This window comes from Ascaphus truei, chromosome 6, assembly GCF_040206685.1.
Source record: "Ascaphus truei isolate aAscTru1 chromosome 6, aAscTru1.hap1, whole genome shotgun sequence".
Taxonomy (NCBI): Eukaryota; Metazoa; Chordata; class Amphibia; order Anura; family Ascaphidae; genus Ascaphus; species Ascaphus truei.
In genome coordinates this window covers 107785090-107810578 of record NC_134488.1, presented here as the reverse complement: position 1 = coordinate 107810578, position 25489 = coordinate 107785090, and the positions used below count along the sequence as shown (strand labels likewise).

Genomic DNA, 25489 nt, shown 5'->3' with positions numbered 1-25489 from the left:
CAGGGGTGTGCCCCCTGCCTGCTCTCGCCCACCCCCCATAGTTTTCTCTGGCGTCCCTGTGTCATGTGACGTTGCGTTGCCATTTGACCCAGCGGCGTAATTTGACTCCGTGGTGCCATGGCAACGCATCGTGGGAGACTAGGTACAGAGGCCTTGCGCTTTCCTTCAGTGCCGTGCCCCCGCCCCCCGAAAATGTTGCACCTCCCCCCCCAGTTTGCGCCCCCCTGCTCTAGGGAGTTATTTAAGCTAGTTCCATGTAATGGAAGAGTAGAGGCGTTATACCCTGTGTGAGCCCACCCAGGTAACCCATTAGGACCATTAACCCCTTAACTTAACTCAATAGTAGTCCCAAAACGGGGCTATGTGTATATATATATATACATCCAAATACTAGAATACAATTATTAAAGATCTCCTCTCTGGAAGGCCAGTTGGGTAGAAGTGTGTATACAGAATGGGACTATTAGCCATTATGGGGCTGAGGTAGATGTTAGGGGGTAGGGGGTTAAGGTTAGGGTTTTTTTTTATAACGGATTAAGGTGTTTAGGGTAACGGATTAAGGTTAAGGTTTTTAGGGTAAGGGCTTAAGTTTTTTCGGATAAGGGGTTAAGGTTTGAGTTTTAGAGTAAGGGATTAAGGTTTTGAGGGTAAGGGGTTAATGTTTGAGTTTTTAAGGTAAGGGGATAAGGTGTTTAGGGTTAGAGGATACATTACCCGTGGCGGCGAATTGTCCTGGCAGCCGTGCTGAATGGGAATGTCTAATTGTCCTAGATACGTATAAATAGACATAAACGGTTGTTATAACAACATCATTCACAAGGCAGTCGCAAATCTCCATGTCCTATTGCAGGATGTGTGTTTGGAAAGCAAGAAAAGCCAGGGAAGGATTAATGCATACTGTACTTCCTCCTGTAATATAAACAGTAAGTAATATAAACAGTAATGTGTGTAGGGTTACAGATCCAGCCAGCTCGCCCTGAAATTCCTCACGGTATGGCCAACAAGCTGCAATCTGCCTGGCTTCTCCTGGTCTTCTCCAACCTTCATATCCTGACTGCTTCTCGTCTGCGGACTGAAAACTTGACTTTTGTAGCTGTGGTGAGTTATTTTGCTGGCATTTTTTGCTTGGGGCATAAAATTACAAGATCAATGTAGCTATTCCCTCCCAAATGCCTTGGGAGCCAAGTTCAAATTAGGATAGAGGCCATCGTAAACTCCAAAAGATAAAAGGGATATTTCATTTTTTTCCCCACCTTGGCTTTTGTAGCTGTCTTTGGCAATCTGTGCTGTTCATTTTAATCCTGGGAATTTGCATGTCAGGGCTCAAATGTGGGAAATGACATAATGCTAACAAGTTCAAAGAGAATCCAAAGTTAGTAGGTCCTGCAGTTTATAACCCCACAAAATACCTATGTTGACGTCTGCACAGTATGCCCATGGTGGTTTAGGGTTCATGGTAGAAAATTGAACTAAGTACAACATTTATTTTATTTCTAATCTCAATCAAAATTACCACTTCTGTAAAGAAGCAGGAACTACTGAAAACAAGATTACAGGTAGTCCTCGCTATCCAACGTTTCACTTTACAACGAATGGCATATCCAACGCTTTACAATGCCGCCGTAAGGGCTGTTTTTCGACTCCGGAATGCGTTATCCGACGCCTGAATGCGTTATCCAACGCTCACCGCCACTGATTAACATGGGGCTCACTTTACAACGGTTTCACTATCCAACGCTACTTCCAGAACGGGCTCCGTTGGATAACCGAGGACTGCCTGTAGTTTCTATCCTTAACACATACTTTAAACCTTTTAAAACCGGTGTCCAAAGAGTGTTTCTGCTTTTAAAAGATTGTCTTTCCCCTCTGTCAGCAGAGCACGGCTGCTTTGTTGAATGTGATAAGAATTCTGCAGTCATTCCAAGTTTGCCAGGATCAGGGCAAAGTTACAAAGCAGCACCAAGAAAATGTAACAATGCCAGCCCTCAAAAATGTGCCCCCACACGTACATTATATTACATTCATCCTCAGAAATGTTTGCAAGTGCGTTATAACAGTTATTGTTTTTGAGTTTGTGGGTCATCAACATTTTAAACATATATATATTTGTTGCACATTTTCTGAAACTTAGGGCTGTATTCGGTAAAAGGCTCTAATTAGCCCTAACCCTTTGACTGCCAAGGGGCATGCAATGAAAACGTTTAAACTGTGCCAAGTCTAGGGCAAAGCTTTATTTTGACCAGTTTCTCGGGATAAGTACTTAATTCATCATATTCAAATCTATTCAAGTTAATACAGTATATGAATAGTATTGCGAGCATGGCAGGTATTAGAATTTGGTCTGTTTGCCTGTTTGTTTTTTTAGTTCATATATGTGCTAAATTTGAGAGTGTGTTGTACTGTGTGTGTGTGTATATATATATATATATATATATATATATATATATATATATATATAGGGAAAAGAGAGGAGAGAGCGCACGCCCATAGCGTAAAATAGTAAATTTAATGAGGGGAAGGGGAGGAGGGGGTAAAAAATGCACTTACAAAAGTACAATAAAAACAAGCATTGCGTGATTAATAATCACCACCATCCGGTTAGTGCTGCATCATCTTGGGGCAATCCCAGTCTCAGAGTATGAAGGATCGACGCCCCAGCAGGTATCCAGGGCAGGTAAATGCTGTTCAAGAGTCCAAGAAAGTGGCTCCGTTTTCTTCAGCCTCTGTAGCACTCGCGCATGGATCAGTCTGCTCCAGCGCTTGGTAATGACGTAATGTCAATGCGTCCAACGTGATGACGCTCCCTGACGCGTTTCGTCACTCACGGGTAACTTTTTCAAAGGGAAGTGTGGAGAAGGGGAAGGTCCGGTATTTAAATGCAAAATCCAATGATGTTAATTGATTGGAACGCCCCAACTCAGCTGAAAAAGTGCTTCGTGCTATCTACTAATATACCACCAATGAATATATATAAAATACATATAATAAAATGAAATAAAACCTATAAGACGGTTGGACGCATTGACATTACGTCATTACCAAGCGCTGGAGCAGACTGATCCATGCGCGAGTGCTACAGAGGCTGAAGAAAACGCGTCACACGTGCGAAACACGTGTCGGTTGTTGCTGACGTCACGACGATGACGTCACTGTAGGAGCGTCTGCGAGGACTCTACCAGCCGCTTGAACGGGTTGTATGCTTCTTTTCTCCTGGTTAAGGCTCGCCGCAGCCTCCTTGCTTTCTCCTCCCCTTCTCCACTTGAGATTTAGTGGATCTGGCATTTTGCCAACCACAACTACAGTCGCGGCTAACACAGTAGCCGCTTGTGTATGCGGAGTTGTATGTTTGCACAAGGGAGAGCGCCGCCGGTTGTTATCGTGTCTGATACAGTTCAGCCACCTGTATTGCTATATAGTTTGCAGCACTTAAATCTATAGTGTGCGCTGAGTACAGCAACGAGCGCTGATATCTGCTACTACTTAGCAATTTACTACTGGGTCAATTTACTGTTACCTACTAGCTACCCTTATAGCAACACTGTCTGCAGCACTCAGGTTCATATATGTGGAAGGGATAATACCAGTGCAAGGGACACAGTCCCAGGAGTCCATACACTGATACAAGCATAGACCTGTTTTTACCTGGATACTATATACAGAGCGATGGCTATAATTATCTGTGCATAAAAACGGTTTACCATTGAACTACTTAGTTCAACCCAGCAAATACCATTTTGCCAAATACAGTCACCATACAAACATCTGATTAGTACTAAGGTTTAGTGGCAATATACGTCCTATACATACGCAGGAGTCTATGGGGGGCATTCCATAACATTAAGAGAACACTAGTTCCACCAGCACCTCCATATAGACTCTTATCTCTCCTTCTAGGGGTTCAGTTTATACCCACATTTTTATCTATTTGAGTGTAATAGTTTAATTTAAAGACGTATTAAGACTGTTTTGTTTTTTGCGCCGTTTTCGTTTTTAGTTTCTGGTATAGGGGACCTATTACCTTATTACCTTAGAAACATATATATACTGTTTACAGTGCATTTATAGGGGTACTTCTGAACTTCTCTGTTCACTCTTGCTAACTCAGCCTAACACCTGCAGTAAACACACTGCACTCACACAGTACCTGCAGCAACCGCACTGCACTCAACCGGTACCTGCAGCAACCCAGTGCACTCACACGGAACCTGCAGCAACCCACTGCACTCACTCGGAACCTGCAGCAACCCACTGCACTCACACGGAACCTGCAGCAACCCACTGCACTCACTCCGTACCGGCAGCAACCGCACTGCACTCAACCAGGCTCCTGCAGCTACACTGCACACACACTGTGCCTACTTGTCAGCGCTCACAGGACTACCAGCCGTGACACTGACAAGACTGCACACTCACACCTAAGGGCAGGGTCCCTAACCTAGGGGCCGTCCCTCAGTACCTACCCACTACCCTGGTGGGGATTGGGGCCTGCCTGGGATCTGGGGAATTTCCTTACTTGGTGTAGGAGCCACTTGCTCCCTACACCCTTCCTTCCCTTTCCTGCTCCCAGCTCCAACTGCCAAACGTAGTCCCCGCAACATTGTAGCCTTCCTCCACAGGAGAAGCTGCAAAACCATATTTGCTGGCTGGCTGCACGTGATGTGGGTGAAAGGGCAGTCCCCAGAGGCTGCTGGGAATTGTAGTCCACTCAGGACCTCTTTAGCATTGGGACCGCGTGCGCTACCCTTACTGCGCCTGCGCGACCAATGCGCACGCTCGCGCAACCTGTCATGGCAGCCCACGCTAGCCGGGTATGCCGCAGAGACTCCGGGGACTCGGAGTACTCCCTGCTCCGGCCCCCACCTTTGCGTTGTGCCGGTCGGCACGCTACAGAGGGGGTCTCAGGAGGCAAAATAAGACCAGGGCTACATTCTCCTCCTCGCAGAATCCCAATGACCTCGCTTGGGTAGCAACCATACAACAGGGAATTATATAATGAAAAATGCATTGCAACCGATACACCACACCCAACATGCATTTGTTCACCGGTACCCAACATACTGACGTGGATACCCAAGGCCAGCTGAGTCTCAGAGTGGAGTGCCCCTAACTGATTGGGTGAGGGTATCCCACCTTGACTCCTGTGAGTCTTTTGGAACTCAAGGTCAGGTGTTAAAGTCTCTACCGCCAAACCATCGCCTCCCCCTCGCAGAAAAAATAGTAAGGGGTCCTGGGTATTGACCCCTGCCGGATCCTCCGGTTTCATCTCAAGGGAGACAGGGAGGTTCAGTCTCTTGCCTCGGTCCACCACATGGCGAACAAAACGCTCCATTGTGCGCATGGAAGAAGCCACAACTGCCTGAGCACAACTGCAGTCTTTGCCCGCTCCAGCGATCCTTTATACGGTGAAATCTTCTGTGGACAGCCCAATGTCTACGGGCAGGCCGTGTCTTGAGAAGACAAAGCTTGTAGATTCTTTGCGCAGGAGTAAGCATCACTCATGGCCGCTGCACCGGATACCTTGATGAGGTCAAATCCGTTCCCTGGATTGCAGAGATCTTCTGGGGGAGATACCTCCACCAGGACGCGATGACTAGGTGAGCCCATCGCCCAGGTGACCCTACCTTTGGAGCCACCAGGCTCCACGATAACCGGGGAGCGCACACCTGACACCCATGGGGCAGTCAACTCACCCCCGTCGTCGTGGGCAGGTACTGATCCCAAGTCTGGGACCGCTGGTACCATTGTAGAAGGCCGGACTGGCCACAGTAGGGCACACAGACCCACAGCAGGCTCTGTATCTGCCGAGATAGTTGGCTCGATGACTTTGCAAGAGTGGTCCGCCGGCAGGCGCATCACCACGAGTTGTTGGTCGCTGGAATCACCAAAAGAGGATGGGGGTATAGACACCTTACCCTGTGATTCCGGAATCTGTGGTTCCTGCTTGGGAACCGGGTCTGGAACCGACATCTGGGGTTCCAACATCTGGGGTTCCAACATCTGTGACTCTGCCTTCGGCGGCTCCGGCTCGGGACCTGAGACTAGAATGTCCATTTGGGCACACGGGCCCTCCACAACCTCCATAGCTGAGGTAGGTGGACTAGCAGCGGCTTTGACCGCCGGGGTAGAGACATCCGGCGCCTCTTTCTCCACGGGTTCCACCATCAGAGGTTCCTGCTCTAGCACTAGGATGTCCCCTTTGAGAGGGTCTGGAACATTGATTTGGACACAGGGGTCCCCTGTGACCTCTGGAATTAGGACAGACTGATTACCAGCATAACTCACTTCAGTAGAGAGGTCAGTCACATCAGTGTTCTCTGTGGATTCCGCAGGCTGGGGCATAATAGGCTTCAAGAAACAGGCACCGCAGCAATCACATTCGGGCTCCCACGCCAGTGCACGTCTAGAACAGTCACAGGTGGGGCTAAAACACTGTATACACGCTTCCCCGTCCACCTCGGTTGTCTTGAAGTCTATCGGAAACTGGGACGTGTCGACTCCCCTGGCACGGGCTTCCTGAACGCAGGGGCACACTAGCACGAAGCCATCTATTCCTGGCGCTTGCCAGGGCACATACACATTAGGGTGTAACCCCTGGCAGTCTATCTCATTCTCGGAGGAAGAATAATCCGTTTCTGCAACAGTGTCCTCCTCTTCCTCTGGCGGTTCTGTAGGCTGCGGCAGTCTGGGTTTCAGGAACTGCGCCTCACAGTCAGGACACTTGGGCCCTCGGGTCAATTCACCGACGGGGCAATCACATTCGCTCAGGCAGCAGTGCAGGCATTCTTCCCCATCTACCACTGTCGTCGTGAGCGCTACAGGTAACATAGGTGACCCGTTCGTCCAGCCACCAGTCACCTTCCAGTCTCTTAACGCACACGGGCATAATGCCATTGGCAAGACTAAATGTGGGGCCCGTATGACTCTATACAGCCAGGGGTGTGTTTCTCTGCATCCCGTACTTTCCTTAGGGGGAACAGAAATCGCTGATTGCTGCTCACTGTGCTCCCTCCTATTGTGGGGGCGGGGCTCGGGTTTTCCCGCCAGTCCTGGATAGATGTTTGCAACATTTTCCCGCGCGGGCGGAAAGTCAGCACATGCCCTCTTCCGCCTTGAGGGCTTCCTCATGGTGAAACAAAAATAGCACAATTTAGAAAAAAATTACAGGGCACCCCAGGTCTGATATATCTCAGCAGCGCCTCCAAATGTAGCCCTTTTTCTGAACGCTCCCAAAGGAACTACTGGTCACTGTACAACACCTGCGGCTCCAGGAGATCTGAGCCTCCGCTAGCTGGGAGCCTGGGGTAACACTCATACACTTACTTAGCGCAGCACCTCCACTTACCCAGGATCCCCGTGATGTGAGATTCCCCTGGGCAAGAAACATACAACACCTTATGATTGTAACTGTTTTTACTGTAATAATGCAACGTAGCAATAACACATAACATGTACTTATACTCTAACGATATAACCTTAGTGGCTGCCCACTCATCAGGAGCAACGTCTCCGTCCCCTCACCGCGTGCCCCACACACCGTGTCCATGTATAGTATATTGTATAGGCTCAGTTCTTTAACCACTCGCTCAGTGTTCCTAAAGAGTTTAGCCTAAGGCGGGATCAGCGCCTGTTGACCGGTGTTGGTGCACTTGTTGTTATAGTACCTTCCGGTCACGGCGGTGACCGGTACCTCTTCGCAAAGGGTCAGATGAATTAGCGGTCTGCCTCCTGGGTCTCAATGTCCAGCCACCTGGTCCCAGACGACTTGTCAGCAAGCCTGCTCCGCACGCTCGTCCCTTTGTCCCTAGCTGTCTACACAGTAAGGGTGATGATCGCTACCACTATGGCCGTCCCTGCAGCACCGCAACCTTTGGTGACTTGAGGGAACACTCCTAGGGGCCTACGGGGTAGCCTGTCCTATGCAGGTGGGTCACTGACCCCCAGCACCCACTCTACCTCTCCCTTCACCACCCGGGTCCCCTCTGACTAACTCAGCCTAACACCTGCAGTAAACACACTGCACTCACACAGTAGCTGCAGCAACCGCACTGCACTCAACCAGTACCTGCAGCAACCCACTGCACTCACACAGAACCTGCAGCAACCCACTGCACTCACTCGGTACCTGCAGCAACCCACTGCACTCACACGGAACCTGCAGCAACCCTCTGCACTCACACGGAACCTGCAGCAACCCACTGCACTCACTCGGAACCTGCAGCAACCCACTGCACTCACACGGAACCTGCAGCAACCCACTGCACTCACTCGGAACCTGCAGCAACCCACTGCACTCACATGGAACCTGCAGCAACCCACTGCACTCACCCCGTACTGGCAGCAACCGCACTGCACTCAACCTGGTACCTGCAGCTACACTGCACACACACACTGTGCCTACTTGTCAGCGCTCACAGCACTACCAGCCGTGACACTGACAAGACTGCACACTCACACCTAAGGGCAGAGTCCCTAACCTAGGGGCCGTCCCTCAGTACCTACCCACTACCCTGGTGGGGATTGGGGCCTGCCTGGGATCTGGGGAATTACCTTACCTGGTGTAGGAGCCACTTGCTCCCTACACCCTTCCTTCCCCTTCCTGCTCCCAGCTCCAACTGCCAAACGTAGTCCCCGCAACATTGTAGCCTTCCTCCACAGGAGAAGCTGCAAAACCCTATTTGCTGGCTGGCTGCACGAGATGTGGCTGAAAGGGCAATCCCCAGAGGCTGCTGGGAATTGTAGTCCACTCAGGACCTCTTTAGCATTGGGACCGCGTGCGCTACCCTTACTGCGCCTGCGCGACCAATGCGCACGCTCGCGCAACCTGTCATGGCAGCCCCCGCTAGCCGGGTATGCCGCAGAGACTCCGGGGACTCGGAGTACTCCCTGCTCCGGCCCCCACCTTTGCGTTGTGCCGGTGGGTCCGTCGCTGCCTCCGGCGGCACCCGCGATCGCTCGGCACGCTACAAAGGGGGTCTCTGGAGGCAAAATAAGACCAGGGCTACATTCTCCCCTTCGCAGAATCCCAATGACCTCGCTTGGGTAGCAACCATGCAACAGGGAATTATATAATGAAAAATGCATTGCAACCGATACACCACACCCAAGAGGGGGTCTCTGGAGGCAAAATAAGACCGGGGCTACATATATATATATATTAGACATAGCTGGCACTCATATTGTGTATGCAGACTATCATATCATATTGTGTATGCAGACTATCTTATCATATTGTGTATGCAGACTATCTTATCATATTGTGTATGCAGACTATATACTTGTAGAACAAAAAAATAACAATACAAGTGCGCAACTAAAATGAATTAATATTTGTGATATGATAGTGATTAAATATTATCACTAAAAACCCAAAGTGAATATCATAAATGTTAACTATATTACCAGTCAAATATTACTGCTGTACAAAGGGTAGCCCAAGACCCTGGGTAACTAGACAAAACAAAACAAAGAACAGCGCACAACGCTCATCGTGAAATAAGTAAATACAATTTGATATTAAAAATGGTTCAAGGTTCTGCGTACATCAAGCAGGTGGAAAACAGGCACAGAATATATCACTGGTATCTGTTACCACTCAGGAACCCTGGAGCACACAGGGACAGAATATATCACTGGTATCTGTTACCACTCAGGAACACTGGAGCACACAGGGACAGCAGGGATGGATGTCTTAGTCCACTTCCGTAGTCTGCATCAAGGTGGTCTGCGGAGTCCCCGTTCAGCACAAGATGTACTTAGAGAGTCCAATGGGCTCACCCACAAGTTCCAGGTAAGTCCGGTTCTAGCTCCGCTGAAACCGGAGTCTCCGTTGGTACACTGGAACGTGTGGGTGAGCCCATTGGACTCTCTAAGTACATCTTGTGCTCATCAGAGAGACTCTTTCCTTTTGACGCACACGCGGTGACGTCATCATCACCCGACGGCACTCAGTGTGGCGCTGCGAGTCTGACGTGAGACGCTGTCTCACGAGGCTGTGAGTGTACCAACGGAGACTCCGGTTTCGGCGGAACTATAACCGGACTTACCTGGAACTTGTGGGTGAGCCCATTGGACTCTCTAAGTACATCTCGTGCTGAACGGGGACTCCGCAGACCACCTTGATGCAGACTACGGAAGTGGACTAAGACATCCATCCCTGCTGTCCCTGTGTGCTCCAGGGTTCCTGAGTGGTAACAGATACCAGTGATATATTCTGTCCCTGTGTGTTCCAGGGTTCCTGAGTGGTAACAGATACCAGTGATATATTCTGTGCCTGTGTGTTCCAGGGTTCCTGAGTGGTAACAGATACCAGTGATATATTCTGTGCCTGTGTGTTCCAGGGTTCCTGAGTGGTAACAGATACCAGTGATATATTCTGTCCCTGTGTGCTCCAGGGTTCCTGAGTGGTAACAGATACCAGTGATATATTCTGTGCCTGTTTTCCACCTGCTTGATGTACGCAGAACCTTGAACCATTTTTAATATAAAATTATATTTACTTATTTCACGATGAGCGTTGTGCCCTGTTCTTTGTTTTGTTTTATATACTTGTAGCCAGGGTTCCTCCCGGTGCTCCGTTCCCCCTCCTTACCTCTGATGCCGAGGGCGAGTGCGGCCGGAGCCAAGTGGCGGGACCGCCGGCATTTATGGAGGGTGGGGGCCAAGCAAGGAGCACTCCGGTGCTCCGGAGGCTCCGCGGCGGCCCGACAGTGCAGGGCGCCACCATGTTGTCCCTCGCGCATGCGCAGTGGAGTGCCAGAAACGCGGCGGCGGCCATTACAAAGTTGCGTATGCGCGTCACGCTAGGCGCACGCGGCGCCAATGTTAATGACCCTAGGCGGGGACTGCAAGACCCAGCAGCATCTGGGGCTGCTTTACCACCTGATGCCAGGGAGCCAATAGGGCTGCAGGATTCCCTGGGAGGGGAGGATATACTAGCAGGCTGGAAGGAAGTCACTCAGGGATGGGAGGCAGACAGGGGAGGAGGTAGATGTCAGTGACCAATGCACTAGGCCAGAGTGCCCTCCCCAGGCCCCAGATAGCCCTGAGTCACCAGTGAGCTGCTGCAGTTAGGGACAGACCCCAGATAGGGATGCTGCCACCTTAGCTGAGCAGGATAGCTAAGGCTGCGGTCCTAGTCATCACTGTGACACGCGCGCCTGGCGGGGGCGGCGCGTGCACAGCGCTAACCGCGATCTGCGGTCTTCAGGAGAGAGGGAGAGGTTGCGACGGGAGGAGGCGTGGTCGGGTTTTTGCGGGGGGCGTGGCCATGACCTCACGCGGGTGTTCGCCCTCATTGGCTGAACCGCCGGCGGGGGCGTGACCACGACTCAGTCGCAAGTTCCACACACAATTTATTTGAGTGTGTGGAATCTTGCAGTATAGCGCGGCTGCTGAATGTGCGCCGACGCATGTACTCGGCCCTGAGTGACTGGGGGGCCGGTGTTTGTTCGCACAGTGCCCGCCGAGGCGTGCGCTGTGGCAGTCACTGGGACCGCAGCCTAAGTTGAGACAGTGTTGCTTTGCAGTGCAGCACAGCTGTTAGTTTTGGCAGTTTCAGGAAAGGCCCCTATAGTGTGAGGAGGGGTTGTTTTCTATAGTACACAGTGTTGTGTGACATCACCGGTGCCAGTTGCACGTGGTGATCGCGGCCTGCGTCTTGGCTCAGACAGGCTCTACAGTAAGAGACATTCTGTTGGTGAGACGCTCCACGAGGGAGACACCTCACACGGAGGTGGGACACCACGGAGACGGATTCCTGTTCCTGCGTCAGACCCTTTTTGAAGATCTTTAAACCCGGGTGCGGACGTGTGCCCGGGCAGGTATCTATAAGGCTAAGGCCCCGCTCCCTCCGTCAGCGCGCCAGCACTGCAGACACGTGGGGCGCTGACAGACACAGACCGCGATATGTGGTCTGTAGGGAGCGGGTGCCGGAGCTGGAGTGGGAGAGAGGGGTGCGTGGTTTAAGCGGGGGGGTGTGGTTTAAGCGGGGGGCGTGGTTTAAGCGGAGGGACCCGCTACCCCCCCCCTCCCCTCCACGGGCTCGGGCTCGGGCTGCAGCAGGGAGCAGGCCTAAGTGCACCAACCTCATCTCATCTAGTGGGCAGCGCTGTCCCACACTTGGGTGGGAGGGGGCTTTGGGGACATTTGGGACTTTGGTATATGGCATGGGGTTATCACCCATGAGGAGCAGTGTTACAGGGTGACACTGAAGTGTTGTTGATGACATGTGATATGATGTGATGTGATGGTTATGCTGCATATAGTAAACTATTATACTTATACTCCTGTGTATGTGGTTACTATACAGTTAGGTCCGGAAATAATTGGACACTGACACAATTTTCATAAATTTGGCTCTGTACGCCACCACAATGGATTTTAAATGAAACAACCGAGATGCAATAGAAGTGCAGACTTTCAGCTTTAATTCAAGGGGTTGAACAAAAATAGTGTATGAAACGTTTAGGAATTGCAACCATTTTCATACACAGTCCCCTTATTTCAGGGGCTCAAATGTAATTGGACAAATTAACACAATCATAAATAAAATGTTGATTTTTAATACTTTATCGAGAATCCTTTGCAGGCAATGACTGCTTGAAGTCTGGAACGCATGGATATCACCAAACGCTGGGTTTCCTCCTTGGTAAGGCTTTGCCAGACCTTTGCTGCAGCTGCCTTCAGTTGTTGTTTATTCGTGGGTCTTTCTGCCTTAAGTTTTGTCTTCAGCAAGTGAAATGCATGTTCGATGGGGTTGAGATCAGGTGATTGACTCGGCCATTGCAGAATATTGTACTTATTTGCCTTAAAAAACTCCTGGGTGGCTTTCGCAGTATGTTTTGGGTCATTGTCCATCTGTAAAGTGAAGCGCCGTCCAATCAACTTTGCTCAATTTGGCTGAATCTGAGCAGACAATATATCCCTATACACTTCAGAATTCATCCGGCTGCTTCTGTCTTCTGTCACATCATCAATAAACACTAGTAACCCAGTGCCATTGTAAGCCATGCATGCCCATGCCATCACACTGCCTCCACCGTGTTTTACAGATGATGTGGTATGCTTCGGATCATGAGCCGTTCCAAGCCTTCTCCATACTTTTTTCTTCCCATCATTCTGGTACAGGTTGATCTTAGTTTCTTCTCTCCAAATAATGCTGTTCCAGAACTGGGCTGGCGTTTTTAGATATTGTTTGGCAAAGTCTAATCTAATCTTTGCAGCACGCTCCTAGAGGGCAATACTACTATGGTGTAATTGAATATATTTAGCCAATCACCTGCAACTGCTTATTGAGCAGTTTGTGGCAGGCCAGCCCCTCCTCTTCTAGGTATATAATCTCCTAGCAAGGTCCCCTTATTCCACTTCACTTACATGTGAGTATCTGTACTGGTATATACCAGTTTTTAATTGCACTAGGTTATACAAGCACATGCTTTGATATTTTAACCCCTTCTGGGCTTATTTCACATAGCACTAGTATGCATTTAGCGTAGGGACCTGCTAAAGAGACTTACCTTGACGTGGTTAGCAGGCTTGGCATTATTTGATCAAAGGATGTATACCAAAAGTCTCCTTTTTTCTTATAGGTATTACACCATACATATATATATATATATATATATATATATATATTCCCCATTGATTGCTATCCCTATGGGAGAAGCGCAGGGATTCATTTTCTGTTTTGCACATTTGTATGGCCATTTCCTTCACTAGTTGCATGCTCTTTACATGGAGAAGCGCAGTGATTATATTTGTTTTACAAAGTCTAATCTGGCCTTTCTATTCTTGAGGCTTCTGAATGGTTGGCACCTTGTGGTGATCCCTCTGTATTTCCTCTCGTGAAGTCTTCTCTTTATGGAAGACTTGGATAATGATATACCTACCTCCTGGAGAGTGTTCTTCACTTGACTGGATGTTGTGAAGGGGTTTTTCTTTACCATGGAAAGGATCCTACGATCATCCACCACTGTTGTCTTCCGTGGACGTCCAGGCATTTTTGTGTTGCAGAGCTCACCAGTGCTTTCTTTTTTTCTCAGAATGTACCAAAATATTGATTTGGCCACTCCTAATGTTCCTACTACTGATGGATTTTCTTTTTTTTTGCAGCCTAAGGATGCTCTGTTTCACTTGCATTGAGAGCTCCTTTGACTGTATGTTGTGGGTTCACAGCAACAGCTTCCAAATGCGAATGCCACACCTGGAATCAACTCCAGATCTTTTACCTGCTTAATTAATGATGAAATAACGAAGGAATAGCCCACACCTGTCCATGAAACAGCTTTTGAGTCAATTGTCCAATTACTTTTGGTCCCTTGAAAAAGAGGGGGCTACATATTAAAGTGATGTAATTCCTAAACCCTTCCTCCAAATTGGATATGAATACCCTCAGATTAAAGCTGACAGACAGCACCTTAAGCCCAATATTAATTATTTAACTGTAACTTGAATTTATTTTGGTACACAGCCGAAATAACAAAACTTGTATCAGTGTCCAATTATTTCCGGACCTAACTGTATGTGGGTCCTGTGTGGGGAACATTCTACACTCCTAGAATCCTAAACAGGTGGAGGCGCTGTAAGTAAGATCGTTCCAGAGGATTCACCACAGACTCCCACAGGCGGAGGCTAAGGCCTCCTGTGAACCTGCAGGTATACATACCACACCTGGTAACATATAGGCTCCCCCTCACATGCACTCTATCTGCGATTGGGGTAGGGGGAATACCCGTTACATACTTTATTATGTACTAGCTGAGAGCCCCGGCGTTGCCCGGGATGTTTGTGGTGTGGGTGTGGCATTTGGGTGGGGAGTGGTCCACGCGGCCCATGTGCGGTGGTAGTGCTGCTGTGGCTGTACTGATGGTGATTGTATTGGTGTGCTGATTTGGGAGGGTTTGGTGCTGATGTGGGGGTGCGGATGTGGGTGTGCCGATGGGGGAGGTGCAAAGGTGGCGATGTGTGGGTGCTGATGGTGTTGATGGGGGCTGGGAATGGTGGGGAGCCGAGAATGCCAGTGTGCTGGGGGGGCATGGGATACCGGTGTGCTGATGTGGTGGTGCTGGGGTGTGTGTGTGTATACACGTGTGTGTGTATACACGTGTGTGTGTGTGTATACACGTGTGTGTGTGTATACACGTGTGTGTATACACGTGTGTGTATACACGTGTGTGTGTGTGTATACACGTGTGTGTGTGTATACACGTGTGTGTATACACGTGTGTGTGTGTATACACGTGTGTGTGTGTATACACGTGTGTGTGTGTATACACGTGTGTGTGTGTGTATACACGTGTGTGTGTGTGTGTATACACGTGTGTGTATACACGTGTGTGTATACATTGTGTGTATGTATATATTGTGTGTGTGTATACGTGTGTGTGTATACACATGTGTGTATACACGTGTATACATGTTTGTGTGTGTGTATACATGTTTGTGTGTATACATTGTATGTGTGTGTGTGTATAAGTGTGTGTGTGTGTGTGTGTGTGTGTGTACACATGTTTGTGTGTGTATACACGTGTGTGTGTGTATACGTGTGTGTGTGTGTGTGTATACATGTGTGTGTATATACATGTGTGTGTATACACATGTGTGTGTGTGTACACATGTGTGTGTGTACACATGTGTGTGTGTGTACACATGTGTGTGTACACATGTGTGTGTGTGTACACATGTGTGTGTGTGTGTACACATGTGTGTGTGTGTACACGTGTGTGTGTGTACACGTGTGTGTGTGTACACATGTGTGTGTGTGTATACACGTGTGTGTGTGTATACACGTGTGTGTGTGTATACACGTGTGTGTGTATACACGTGTGTGTGTGTGTGTGTATACACGTGTGTGTGTGTATACACGTGTGTGTGTGTATACACATGTGTGTGTGTGTATACACGTGTGTGTATACACGTGTGTGTGTGTGTATACATGTGTGTGTGTGTATACATGTGTGTGTGTGTATACATTATGTGTATGTATACCTGTGTGTATACGTGTGTGAGTGTATACGTGTGTGTGTGTATGTGTACATGTGTGTGTGTGTATGTCTCCACGTATGTGTTTGTATGTCTCCATGTGTGTGTGTGTATGTCTCCATGTGTGTGTGTACGTGTACATGTGTGTGAGTATATGTGTACATGTGTGTGTGTGTACGTGTCTACGTGTACATGTGTGTGTGTGTACGTGTACGTGTGTGTGTGTGTACGTGTCTACGTGTACATGTGTGTGTGCGTGTCTACGTGTACATGTGTGTGTGTCTACGTGTACGTGCGTGTGTGTCTACGTGCGTGTGTGTGTACGTGTGTATGTGTGTGTCTATGTGTGTGTCTACGTGTGTGTGTTTGTGTATACGTGTGTTTGTGTATACGTGTGTGTGTGTATACGTGTGTGTGTGTGTCTACGTCTGTGTGTGTGTGTGTCTACGTGTGTGTGTGTGTCTGTGTCCCTGTGTGTCCTTTGGCCCGTGACTCCGCCTCAGGGAAGGGGGGGGGGGAGGTGGTGGGGGTGGGGGAGGTGGTGGGGGGGGAGGTGGTGGGAAGGAGGGGGGGGAGGTGGTGGGAAGGAGGGGGGTGGGGAGGAAGGGGAGGTGGGGGGGAGGTGGTGGGAAGGGGGGGGGGGGTGGGGGGGAGGTGGTGGGAAGGGGGGGGAGGTGGTGGGAAGGGGGGGGGTGGGGGGAGGTGGTGGGAAGGGGGGGGAGGTGGTGGGGAGTTGGGAAGGGGGGTGGGGGAGGTGGGAAGGGGGGTGGAGGTGGTGAGAGGTTGTAAGGGGGGAGTGAAGGGAAGGTGAAGGGGGGGTGAAGGTGGGGGTGGAGGGGAGGTGAAGGGGAGGTGAAGGGGGGGGGGTGGAGGGGAGGTGAAGGGGGGGGGGTGGAGGGGAGGTGAAGGGGGGGGGGTGGAGGGGAGGTGAAGGGGGGGGGTGGAGGGGAGGTGAAGGGGGGGGGGTGGAGGGGAGGTGAAGGGGGGGGGGGTGGAGGGGAGGTGAAGGGGGGGGTGGAGGGGAGGTGAAGGGGAGGTGAAGGGGGGGTGGAGGGGGGGGTGGAGGGGAGGTGAAGGGGAGGTGAAGGGGGGGTGGAGGGGAGGTGAAGGGGGGGTGGAGGGGAGGTGAAGGGGGGGGTGGAGGGGAGGTGAAGGGGGGGGTGGAGGGGAGGTGAAGGGGGGGGTGGAGGGGAGGTGAAGGGGAGGTGGGGGGGGGGTGAAGGGGAGGTGAAGGGGGTGAAGGGGAGGTGGGGGGGGTGAAGGGGAGGTCGGGGGGGGTGAAGGGGAGGTGGGGGGGTGAAGGGGAGGTGAAGGGGGGTGAAGGGGAGGTGGGGGGGGGTGAAGGGGAGGTCGGGGGGGGGGTGAAGGGGAGGTGGGGGGGGGGGGTGAAGGGGAGGGTGAAGGGGAGGTGAAGGGGGGTGGAGGGGAGGTGAAGGGGGGGTGGAGGGGAGGTGAAGGGGGGGGTGGAGGGGAGGTGAAGGGGGGGTGGAGGGGAGGTGAAGGGGGGGTGGAGGGAGGTGGAAGGGAAGGGAAGTGGAGTGAGGGGAGGTGAGGGGTGGGTGAGGGGAGGTGAGATGAAGGGGGGTGAGGGGAGGTGAAGGGGGGTGAGGGGAGGTGAAGGGGGGTGAGGGGAGGTGAAGGGGGGTGGGGTGAGGGGAGGTGAAGGGGGGTGTGGGGAGGTGAAGGCCGCTCCCTCACCCGTCCGGCCGCTCACTCACCCGTTCGGCAGCTCCCTCACCCGTCCGGCCGCTCCCACGTGGATCTGAGGCGGGAGGCAGCTTGTTGTGGCCGGTCCCCCGCTGTGTCCCGGGCGCTCGCGTCGCTCCGCTGACTGTAGCGGCGCCGGGGGGGGGGGGGGGGTGGAGGGGAGGTGATTTGAAGGGGGGTGAGGGGAGGTGAAGGCCGCTCACTCACCCGTCCGGCCGCTCCCACGTGGAACTGAGGCGGGAGGCAGCTTGTTGTGGCCGCTCCCCCGCTGTGTCCCGGGCACTCGCCGCTGACTGTAGCGGCGCCGGGGGGGGGGGGGGGGGGGGAGGTGATTTGAAGGGGGGTGAGGGGTGGGTGAGGTGAGGGGTGGGTGAAGGGGGGGGAGGTGATTTGAAGGGGGGTGAGGGGAGGTGAAGGCCGCTCACTCACCCGTCCGGCCGCTCCCACGTGGAACTGAGGCGGGAGGCAGCTTGTTGTGGCCGGTCCCCCGCTGTGTCCCGGGCACTCGCTCCTCCGCTGACTGTAGCGGCGCCGGGGGGGGGGGGAGGCTGATTTCGGGGAGGAAGAGGCGGAGGCTCCGGCGGGTATGTGAGGCCCCCCCCCCCCCGGGTTATACATGCTGCTAATGTACACCCCCCCCCCCCTACTGTGTGTGTGTGTGTGTGTGTGTGTGTGTGTGTGTGTGTGTGTGTGTGTGTGTGTCCGTGTGTGTCCGTGTGTGTGTGTGTGTGTGTGTGTGTGTGTGTGTGTGTGTGTGTCCGTGTGTCCGTGTGTCCGTGTGTGTGTGTGTGTGTGTGTGTATATCCCTGTGTGTGTGTTTTTGTCCCTGTGTGTCCTTTGGGCCGTCACTCCGCCTCAGGCCAATGAGAGGTGTGCGGGGGCGGCCCAAGGGACCAATGAGATTTCCCCTAGGGACACCGGACATCCAGCAGGCAGGCATGCATGCAGGCAGGCAGGCAAACATACAGTGCTTTCACTAATATAGTATAAGATTGGGTTTAACAGGTCTCACCTTAAGTTTAGTTTAGCTCACAATTTTATTTCTTTGTACATCTGATACTTTGGCTGCAGTCCTTAGTACAGGAGCGGCCAACTACAGTCCTCAAGAAACATCAACAGGTCAGGTTTTAAGGATATCCCTGCTTCAGCACAACGGGCTAAGTTGTTGACAGCCACTGATTGAGCAACCTGTGCTGAAGCACGGATATCCTTAAAACCTGACCTGTTAGTGGCTCTTGAGGACCGGAGTTGGTCACTCCTGCCTTATTATAAACAGGCTGAGTAAACAGCTGCATTATATGTTGTTTATGTGCCTGAGAACATCTGCAATGCATATATAATTCAGCCCCTCAGGTCTCTGTGGCTAAAAGTCTCTTCTTGAAGGTGCTGAGAGCAGCAGAACGGCTCACAGAGAACACAAACACGTTGGTTACCTATCATTTAACAGGCCTTGGAATCCAATACCACAGAACCATAGAGTGCAGGAGGTCAGGGTTACCGGTCTCTGGATGTTTGCTATCCTTGTGATTTTCATTTGCTTTATGTTATACAATAATTGCATACTATGATGTGATGTCTACCAGCAGTAATCCGGGAGGAAGGAAGACGTTAATAATCACAGTGCTCATTAAAGATGTTTACTATTATGGATTTACTCAGAGCTGCTTAAAGCTGCAGTTCAAGCTCCCGTTTTTTTTTTACTTCAATAGTTTCATTTGGGCAATCTCTCCATTCCTAAAGAACTGCTTAGCCGCCGGTCAATTCGTTCTCCGTCTATTGATCGGCAAAGTTTGGCGACATCTTTAAATATGGGGAATGTAAATGGTTGCTATACGAACAAGCATGCTTGTTAAAATAGAATACAAGAAAATTGGTCTTTCAAAGTTGTTGTTTTTTAAATCAGAAAATGCTAAAAGTATTTTTTCTTACTATAGAACTGATTTATTCCAAAAACCACACATGCAGACTATTGCTTGAACTGCAGCATTAAAGCAGCAGTGCCCCAAAGAAACAAAAGTATACTTAGTTTATATTTTGCTTGTGTATTTCTTGTTTAGCGCTTTGTTTTTGCAGAGTTTTTACCTGTATGTTATTTCAATGGTATCAGCTGTGGTCGTGGCAGCCTCTGTTGTTTTCATGTGTGTAAGTGGCAGCGGCCATTTTAATTTCCCAGGGAGGCCAATTTTCAGCAAATGATAACTCCGGAATACAACCACGGACTTTAAAAAGAGTGACATTGCTAAATACAGCATCAAACGGACTACACAGCGGGGGTTCGGCCATGACATCCCGTATCACCAGAATTCGCTCTCATTGGTTTGAAATGCTTTCCTCTCATTAGTCTAAACTATCTGCACTATGATTGGTTTACAGAAAACCATGTGACGCCGTTGCCGCATGAAAAAACTAAATCCTTGTCTTTAAAAAATGCGGTCGCTCATCGTGCTCTCTACAGGCACATGCAGGTACATACTGGGCCCGGCCCCATAGAGGGCCGTATCTTGTTCGTGCCATGCACGCCATGGCGCACACAGCGGTGAGCAGTGGGGACGAGGCCTTATGCTGACGCTCGCCCAAAAACCAGATCAAATATCATGTTGCCTGAGGCGAGCGCAGAGAGCCGCCGCCCCCAAGGGCGACGAAAAATGTGCCGGTAACTAGCCTTGAAGAGCACAGACGTGACCTCCTGTTATGACACATAGAAAGAGGTAGAGAGTCAGAGAGCGGTCGGGACCCCATGAGGACGCCACCTCAATGACTCCATACTAATTACAGGGCCGGCTGGGATTTTCGCTGGGCTCTGGTGAGGGGGAGAGGGCGGAGCCTCTTACGTTGTCCAGCCGGCATCTCCTCCTGCTATGTGGCGTCGTGTGACGTCGCAACGTCACATGGCGACGTGTTGCCATAGCAACGCAACACCAAGTGATAGCAGGAGAAGATGCCAGAGCTTACAGAGGCACTGCCATCAAGCCGGCCCTAGGGCGACATTTTCTGTGCCCCCTTTCATTCCTGGTATTATAAATGCCGTCCTAGGAAAATGCCGCCTGAGGCTGTCACCTCTTTTGCTCACCCCTGGCACCAGTCCTGCCTAGTAGTGTTCGGTAGTATAACCAGGGTATAATGCTGTTTAGGACCAATAATGGTTTAGCTCATCATCTCTTTCCATACACAGGCACGTCACCTACTGACCACTAGCAAGCTGGTTATTATCTGTAGTGAGATTATATGTGACTCACGGAGGCACAATATTCATTTGGCTTTGTTGCTTAATGTGACTGATTGTCGTGGGGGTCAAAAATGTAAAGCAAAATCTTATGTAACCCCTCTTTTATTCCCTGTATGTAATAGCATACATATACTAGGGTGGGGGCCTGAGTTTACCAACCCTGCTATAGATGTGCAATGTTCGTGACATCCCTACACATATATCCCTATAGGTCCCTGCAAGGAGAGAGAGTGTTCAACCTGCTAAGAATCGGGGCTGGAGTCAGAGAACACAGCTTGGAACTTCTGTTATGAATAACAATGTTTTAGAGTTGGGGGATGCAAGTGCTTGGCCCTTGTATTCAGGTGGACACACCTAAGAAGTAAGATACTCACACGTATAACACAGTAACAATATCGCAGCACTAATGTCCTGGGAAGTCACTTAGTCTGTCCTGGTGGCCCGTGTACTAATTAAAGGGCCACTGCTGGTGCCAGCACAGCGATTGAGTTTATGCAATGCAGCATATTGGCAATAGTTACAGGCCTAGTATGTAGAGAGGTGGGTCGTTAACTGGACTCAAAGCATACTGATGAGTTGTGGGAGCAGACGCCAAGGTGATTTCTTGATTTATTACTCCCGACTCCAAACCGCAGCTTTCATGGGTTCCCTCCCTCCGGTGGAATGTCACTCCTAGCTCTTGTAAGTGCTGTTCTGCTGGGCCTTGAGTCTCTGCAACCATGCTGCCTTCTCCGCCGGTCTCCTTGGAACCAGTCCTCTCTCCTTTCTGTCCTCATGGTTCTGACCCACAGCTCCCTCCCTGCCTATATATCTCTACACTCCTATTCCCGTGACATCACGACTCCTTAGGGTCCTATAGTCTTTATCCTCTATTCTGTTGGCCAGGGCACCTTAAATCCTTCATATCCACCACACACACCACACACACACACACACACACACACACACACACACACACACACACACACACACACACACACACACACACACACACACACACACACACACACACACTTCCTGTTTACTGCAAAAGAAATTTCCTGTTTGGCTTGGAATTTAATATCCAGCAAACTCAATGTGTCCCTCTGCCTTGGACCTCCCACGCTCCACTTATGTCCCCTTAACATATTGTTATTGTAAGTGCTACTAAGTTACTACTAACCTCCTGTAGCACTCCAGATCCCATTTGTGTCATACTACCCCTGCTAATCATTTATTCTTTTATCATGGTTGACAGTTTATGCAATGACGTTTCTAGAAGTTACATGCACAATAACTGAAAGAGGCAATCCAAGCGGGCAATTGTTCTACGTAGGATTGAAGCAGGGAGTCTCCGGAGCTAAACGCCATTCATTTCAGCTCCGGGGACCCCTTGCTTCCGAAGATACTTACCTCCGTAAGGGGTGCCGGTAACCGCTCCGATCAGCTAGCAGGGCTCACGTCATCAGATGTCATCAGGTTCGGCTTACTTTTGGCCCACGTGAAGCTGGAGCTTTAAACTTTGCGGAGATATTGTCACCTACTAGAGGTAAATATCGCAGGGAGTCCCCCGGAGCTGAAATTAATGGGGTTCAGCTCCGGAGACCCCTTGCTTCAAATCTATGTTAAAAAAAAAAAAAAAAATGGCATAACGTGCTCCTTTAAAAAGTATACAACCCTGGAATTAGCCGGACTCTAGGTCTTTCCCTGGTGGGGGTTTCTCCTGACCACGGTCAGTCACGACGGCTGCGGGATGGTCTCCCGGTGGATTTGCAAAACTGTAGGCGGTGACCATCCCCACTCCCCTCCTTTTTAATTATTATTATTATTATTATTTTCAGGTGCCGTATGTGATTATGCTGGATATACTGTTGTGCATTGATATCATCATTGTATTGTGTATCCCCACATTGTCCCTTTTTTTCTTTTCTGTACCCCATCAAATTTGCAAATAAATAAACCGTTTAAAAAAAAGTATACAACCAACTGTGTCAGTACCTGTGTACAGCAAATAAAAATATCACTTGTGAGCACAGTCACATGTCTCAGGCTGCGTCCATAGGACTGCAGCCATGTGGAGGCGCGCGGAGGCTGAGGGAAAGCTGTTGCTTTCCCTGACCTTGGTCCACGCACCGTCCAGGGGGCGTGTCGGGGGGGGGGGGGGGGGCTGTGACGTCAAGGTGCTGGTTCGCTCCCGTGAGCCGGCCCTGCGCTCCCGTGAGCGCCAAAACGAAAAATTTAATAAGACACACGCTTCCGCACGCTTGCGGAAGCGTGCGCGAGCCCCTGCTAAAGCCGCTCTCATTGCGGCTGCAGGGGCTCACTGAGAAGCGTCAGCGCGCCTCAGCACGGGCGCTGACCCTGGACGCAGCCTCAGACAGGTCTGCAAACCGGCTTTTCCCCACTGCTACCAGGGATTCTGGGAAATTACATACAAATGAGCACACTCATCTTTTATTTCTAATCCATTTTAACATGGACCCCTATAAACTTATGCCTGCCGTATCACACAGCTTTTCAGCACAGCCAAGGTTATATAAGTGCCTAGCCAGTAACCCTGCTCACAGACAGCTGTTTTAACCTTTTGGGTCTCTTCAGTCTGAGGATGGTTATACTGGCTTTGCAATGTAAAGTTAGAATAGCTTTCAACCACACATTAAATCATTTTGCACGGATCTTACACTCAGATTGGCACTGGGGTTTCCCACTCGAAGGGCACTATCTTTCTCACAAGCCACCATTTATACCAAGACTTTATGCCTCCATCTTGACTCTTCACAGATCACCGCGCAAAACAAACTCAAAGCTGCAAACGCAAGAACTTTGCACATGTGGCTAGGTTACCCCTCCCTTCTCGTCTCTCCGTTTTATCTCCTGCTTTTATATTTGTATCGTGTGTTTGGTTTCTTTTACAGCTTCAAATATATTCCTAAGTGTTAGCTTTAAATATGTGAAGTCCTTTTGGGAGACAATTGCTATACAGGTAGTCCTTGTTATCCAACGTTTCACTTTACAACGAATGGCATATCCAGCGCTTTACAATGCCACCCAAAGGGCCGTTATTCGACGCCTGAATGCGTTATCCAACGCTAACCGCCACTGATAAACATGGGACTCACTTTACAACGGTTTCACTATCCAACGCTACTTCCAGAACGGATTCCGTTGGATAACCGAGGATTGTCTGTATAAATAAAGTTATTGTTATTATTCTATTTGAAGTTATCATTCTGTTCCACACAGGAGAAAAAAAGAGGCAGAAAAGCACCCGTCTCAGTTGTGTGCGGGTTTTCTAAGAAACAGATTTTTGATGTGAGACTTTTTTTGTGGGCACCTACCTAAATTCTCATAGGACTGAAACTCAAAATCAAGGACCTTGATAAAGTCCTTCTTGGATGAAACGCGTTGGTGTGTTCCTGCTCTGTTGTTTTTGAGCTTTTTTGTGCATATAGTTTTTTGTGCTACCTGGTGTTGCTCTGGAGTATTTGCTTCCTGATTCTGGCCGTGCTTCTTTCCATTACCTTATCCTCTGCTGCTGCTGCAAGAGCTGCACGTCCTGGAGTGATTGCTGATCTGTCTCTTATCAACACTGGCAGGTAAGGGGCAATTGCCCTTTATTATTCACCTTTAACCAGTGCTTGTAATGCATTTATTCATCGGGATACATACTAAGTGACCAATCTCTGTGGTGGTTAAGTGGACCTCACTAGGTCCAACATAACCAGATTTATGGATTTAGCTAATATGGACATTTCAGTCAATACTCACTGCAAGAGTTAAAATGTATTTCTAAAAGAATCTTTGGGCATACATGTGCTTGTGAGCACCATTTACCAAACAATTATTTCGGTTATAAGACCCTGTCTTTGCTGGGAGACACCTTGCAGCTCATTCACGGGGTCCTGTGGCAGAAGACAGTTTAGTAAATACAGGTCTGTATCTTCATATTTACTGACCGATTTCCAGGGGTACAGACATACCCCGCATTAAGATACGTAATGGGACCGGAGCATGTATGTAAAGCGAAAATGTACTTAAAGTGAAGCACTACCTTTTCCCACTTATCGATGCATGTACTGTACTGCAATCGTTATATACATGCATAACTGATGTAAATAACACATGTGTAATAGGCTCTATAGTCTCCCCGCTTACGCACAGCTTCGGAACAGGTAGGGAGCCGGCATTGCTGTTCAGGACGTGCTGACAGGCGCATGCGCGAGCTGCCGTTTGCCTATTGAGCGATATGTACTTACTCGCGAGTGTACTTAAAGTGAGTGTCCTTAAACCGGGGTATGCCTGTACTAAGTTGCTGAATATTACTATGTTAATGCTCCCTAATAGGGAAGTATTTACACTCGCACCTCCTGTACAATGAGGGTATTCTCTCCCTACTTACCTTTAATAGTTCTTAAAACTCCCTTTTTGACCTGCATGAATCCCCTCATAATTCGGCCACTATCCTCCCCTCCTCATCATATATGTTATACAAAAGCCCTGAGGGCAGTAGGGACAGTACATTGATTATAACTCATCACACTGCATCATGCCCCCAATAATTGGTGGTTTCAGTTATTTATACTAACATATCACTTTCTT

At 49.8% G+C, this 25489-nt stretch overlaps 1 protein-coding gene across 4 annotated transcripts in view; it reads left to right on the top strand.

Annotated features, from left to right (window-relative positions):
* Window positions 1–816: 816 nt before the first annotated feature.
* Window positions 817–25489, top strand: part of LOC142497624 (testicular acid phosphatase homolog) — a 48850-nt gene continuing 24177 nt past the window's right edge. For 2 of the 4 annotated variants that reach the window (XM_075605672.1, XM_075605671.1), the window contains exon 1: window positions 817–923. Coding sequence is in view for 2 of the 4 variants with exons in the window: in XM_075605670.1 (XP_075461785.1) it covers window positions 943–1098 (156 nt within the window). In the remaining 2 variants the exon portion in view is untranslated. The other 2 variants (XM_075605670.1, XM_075605669.1) reach the window with 1 other exon arrangement.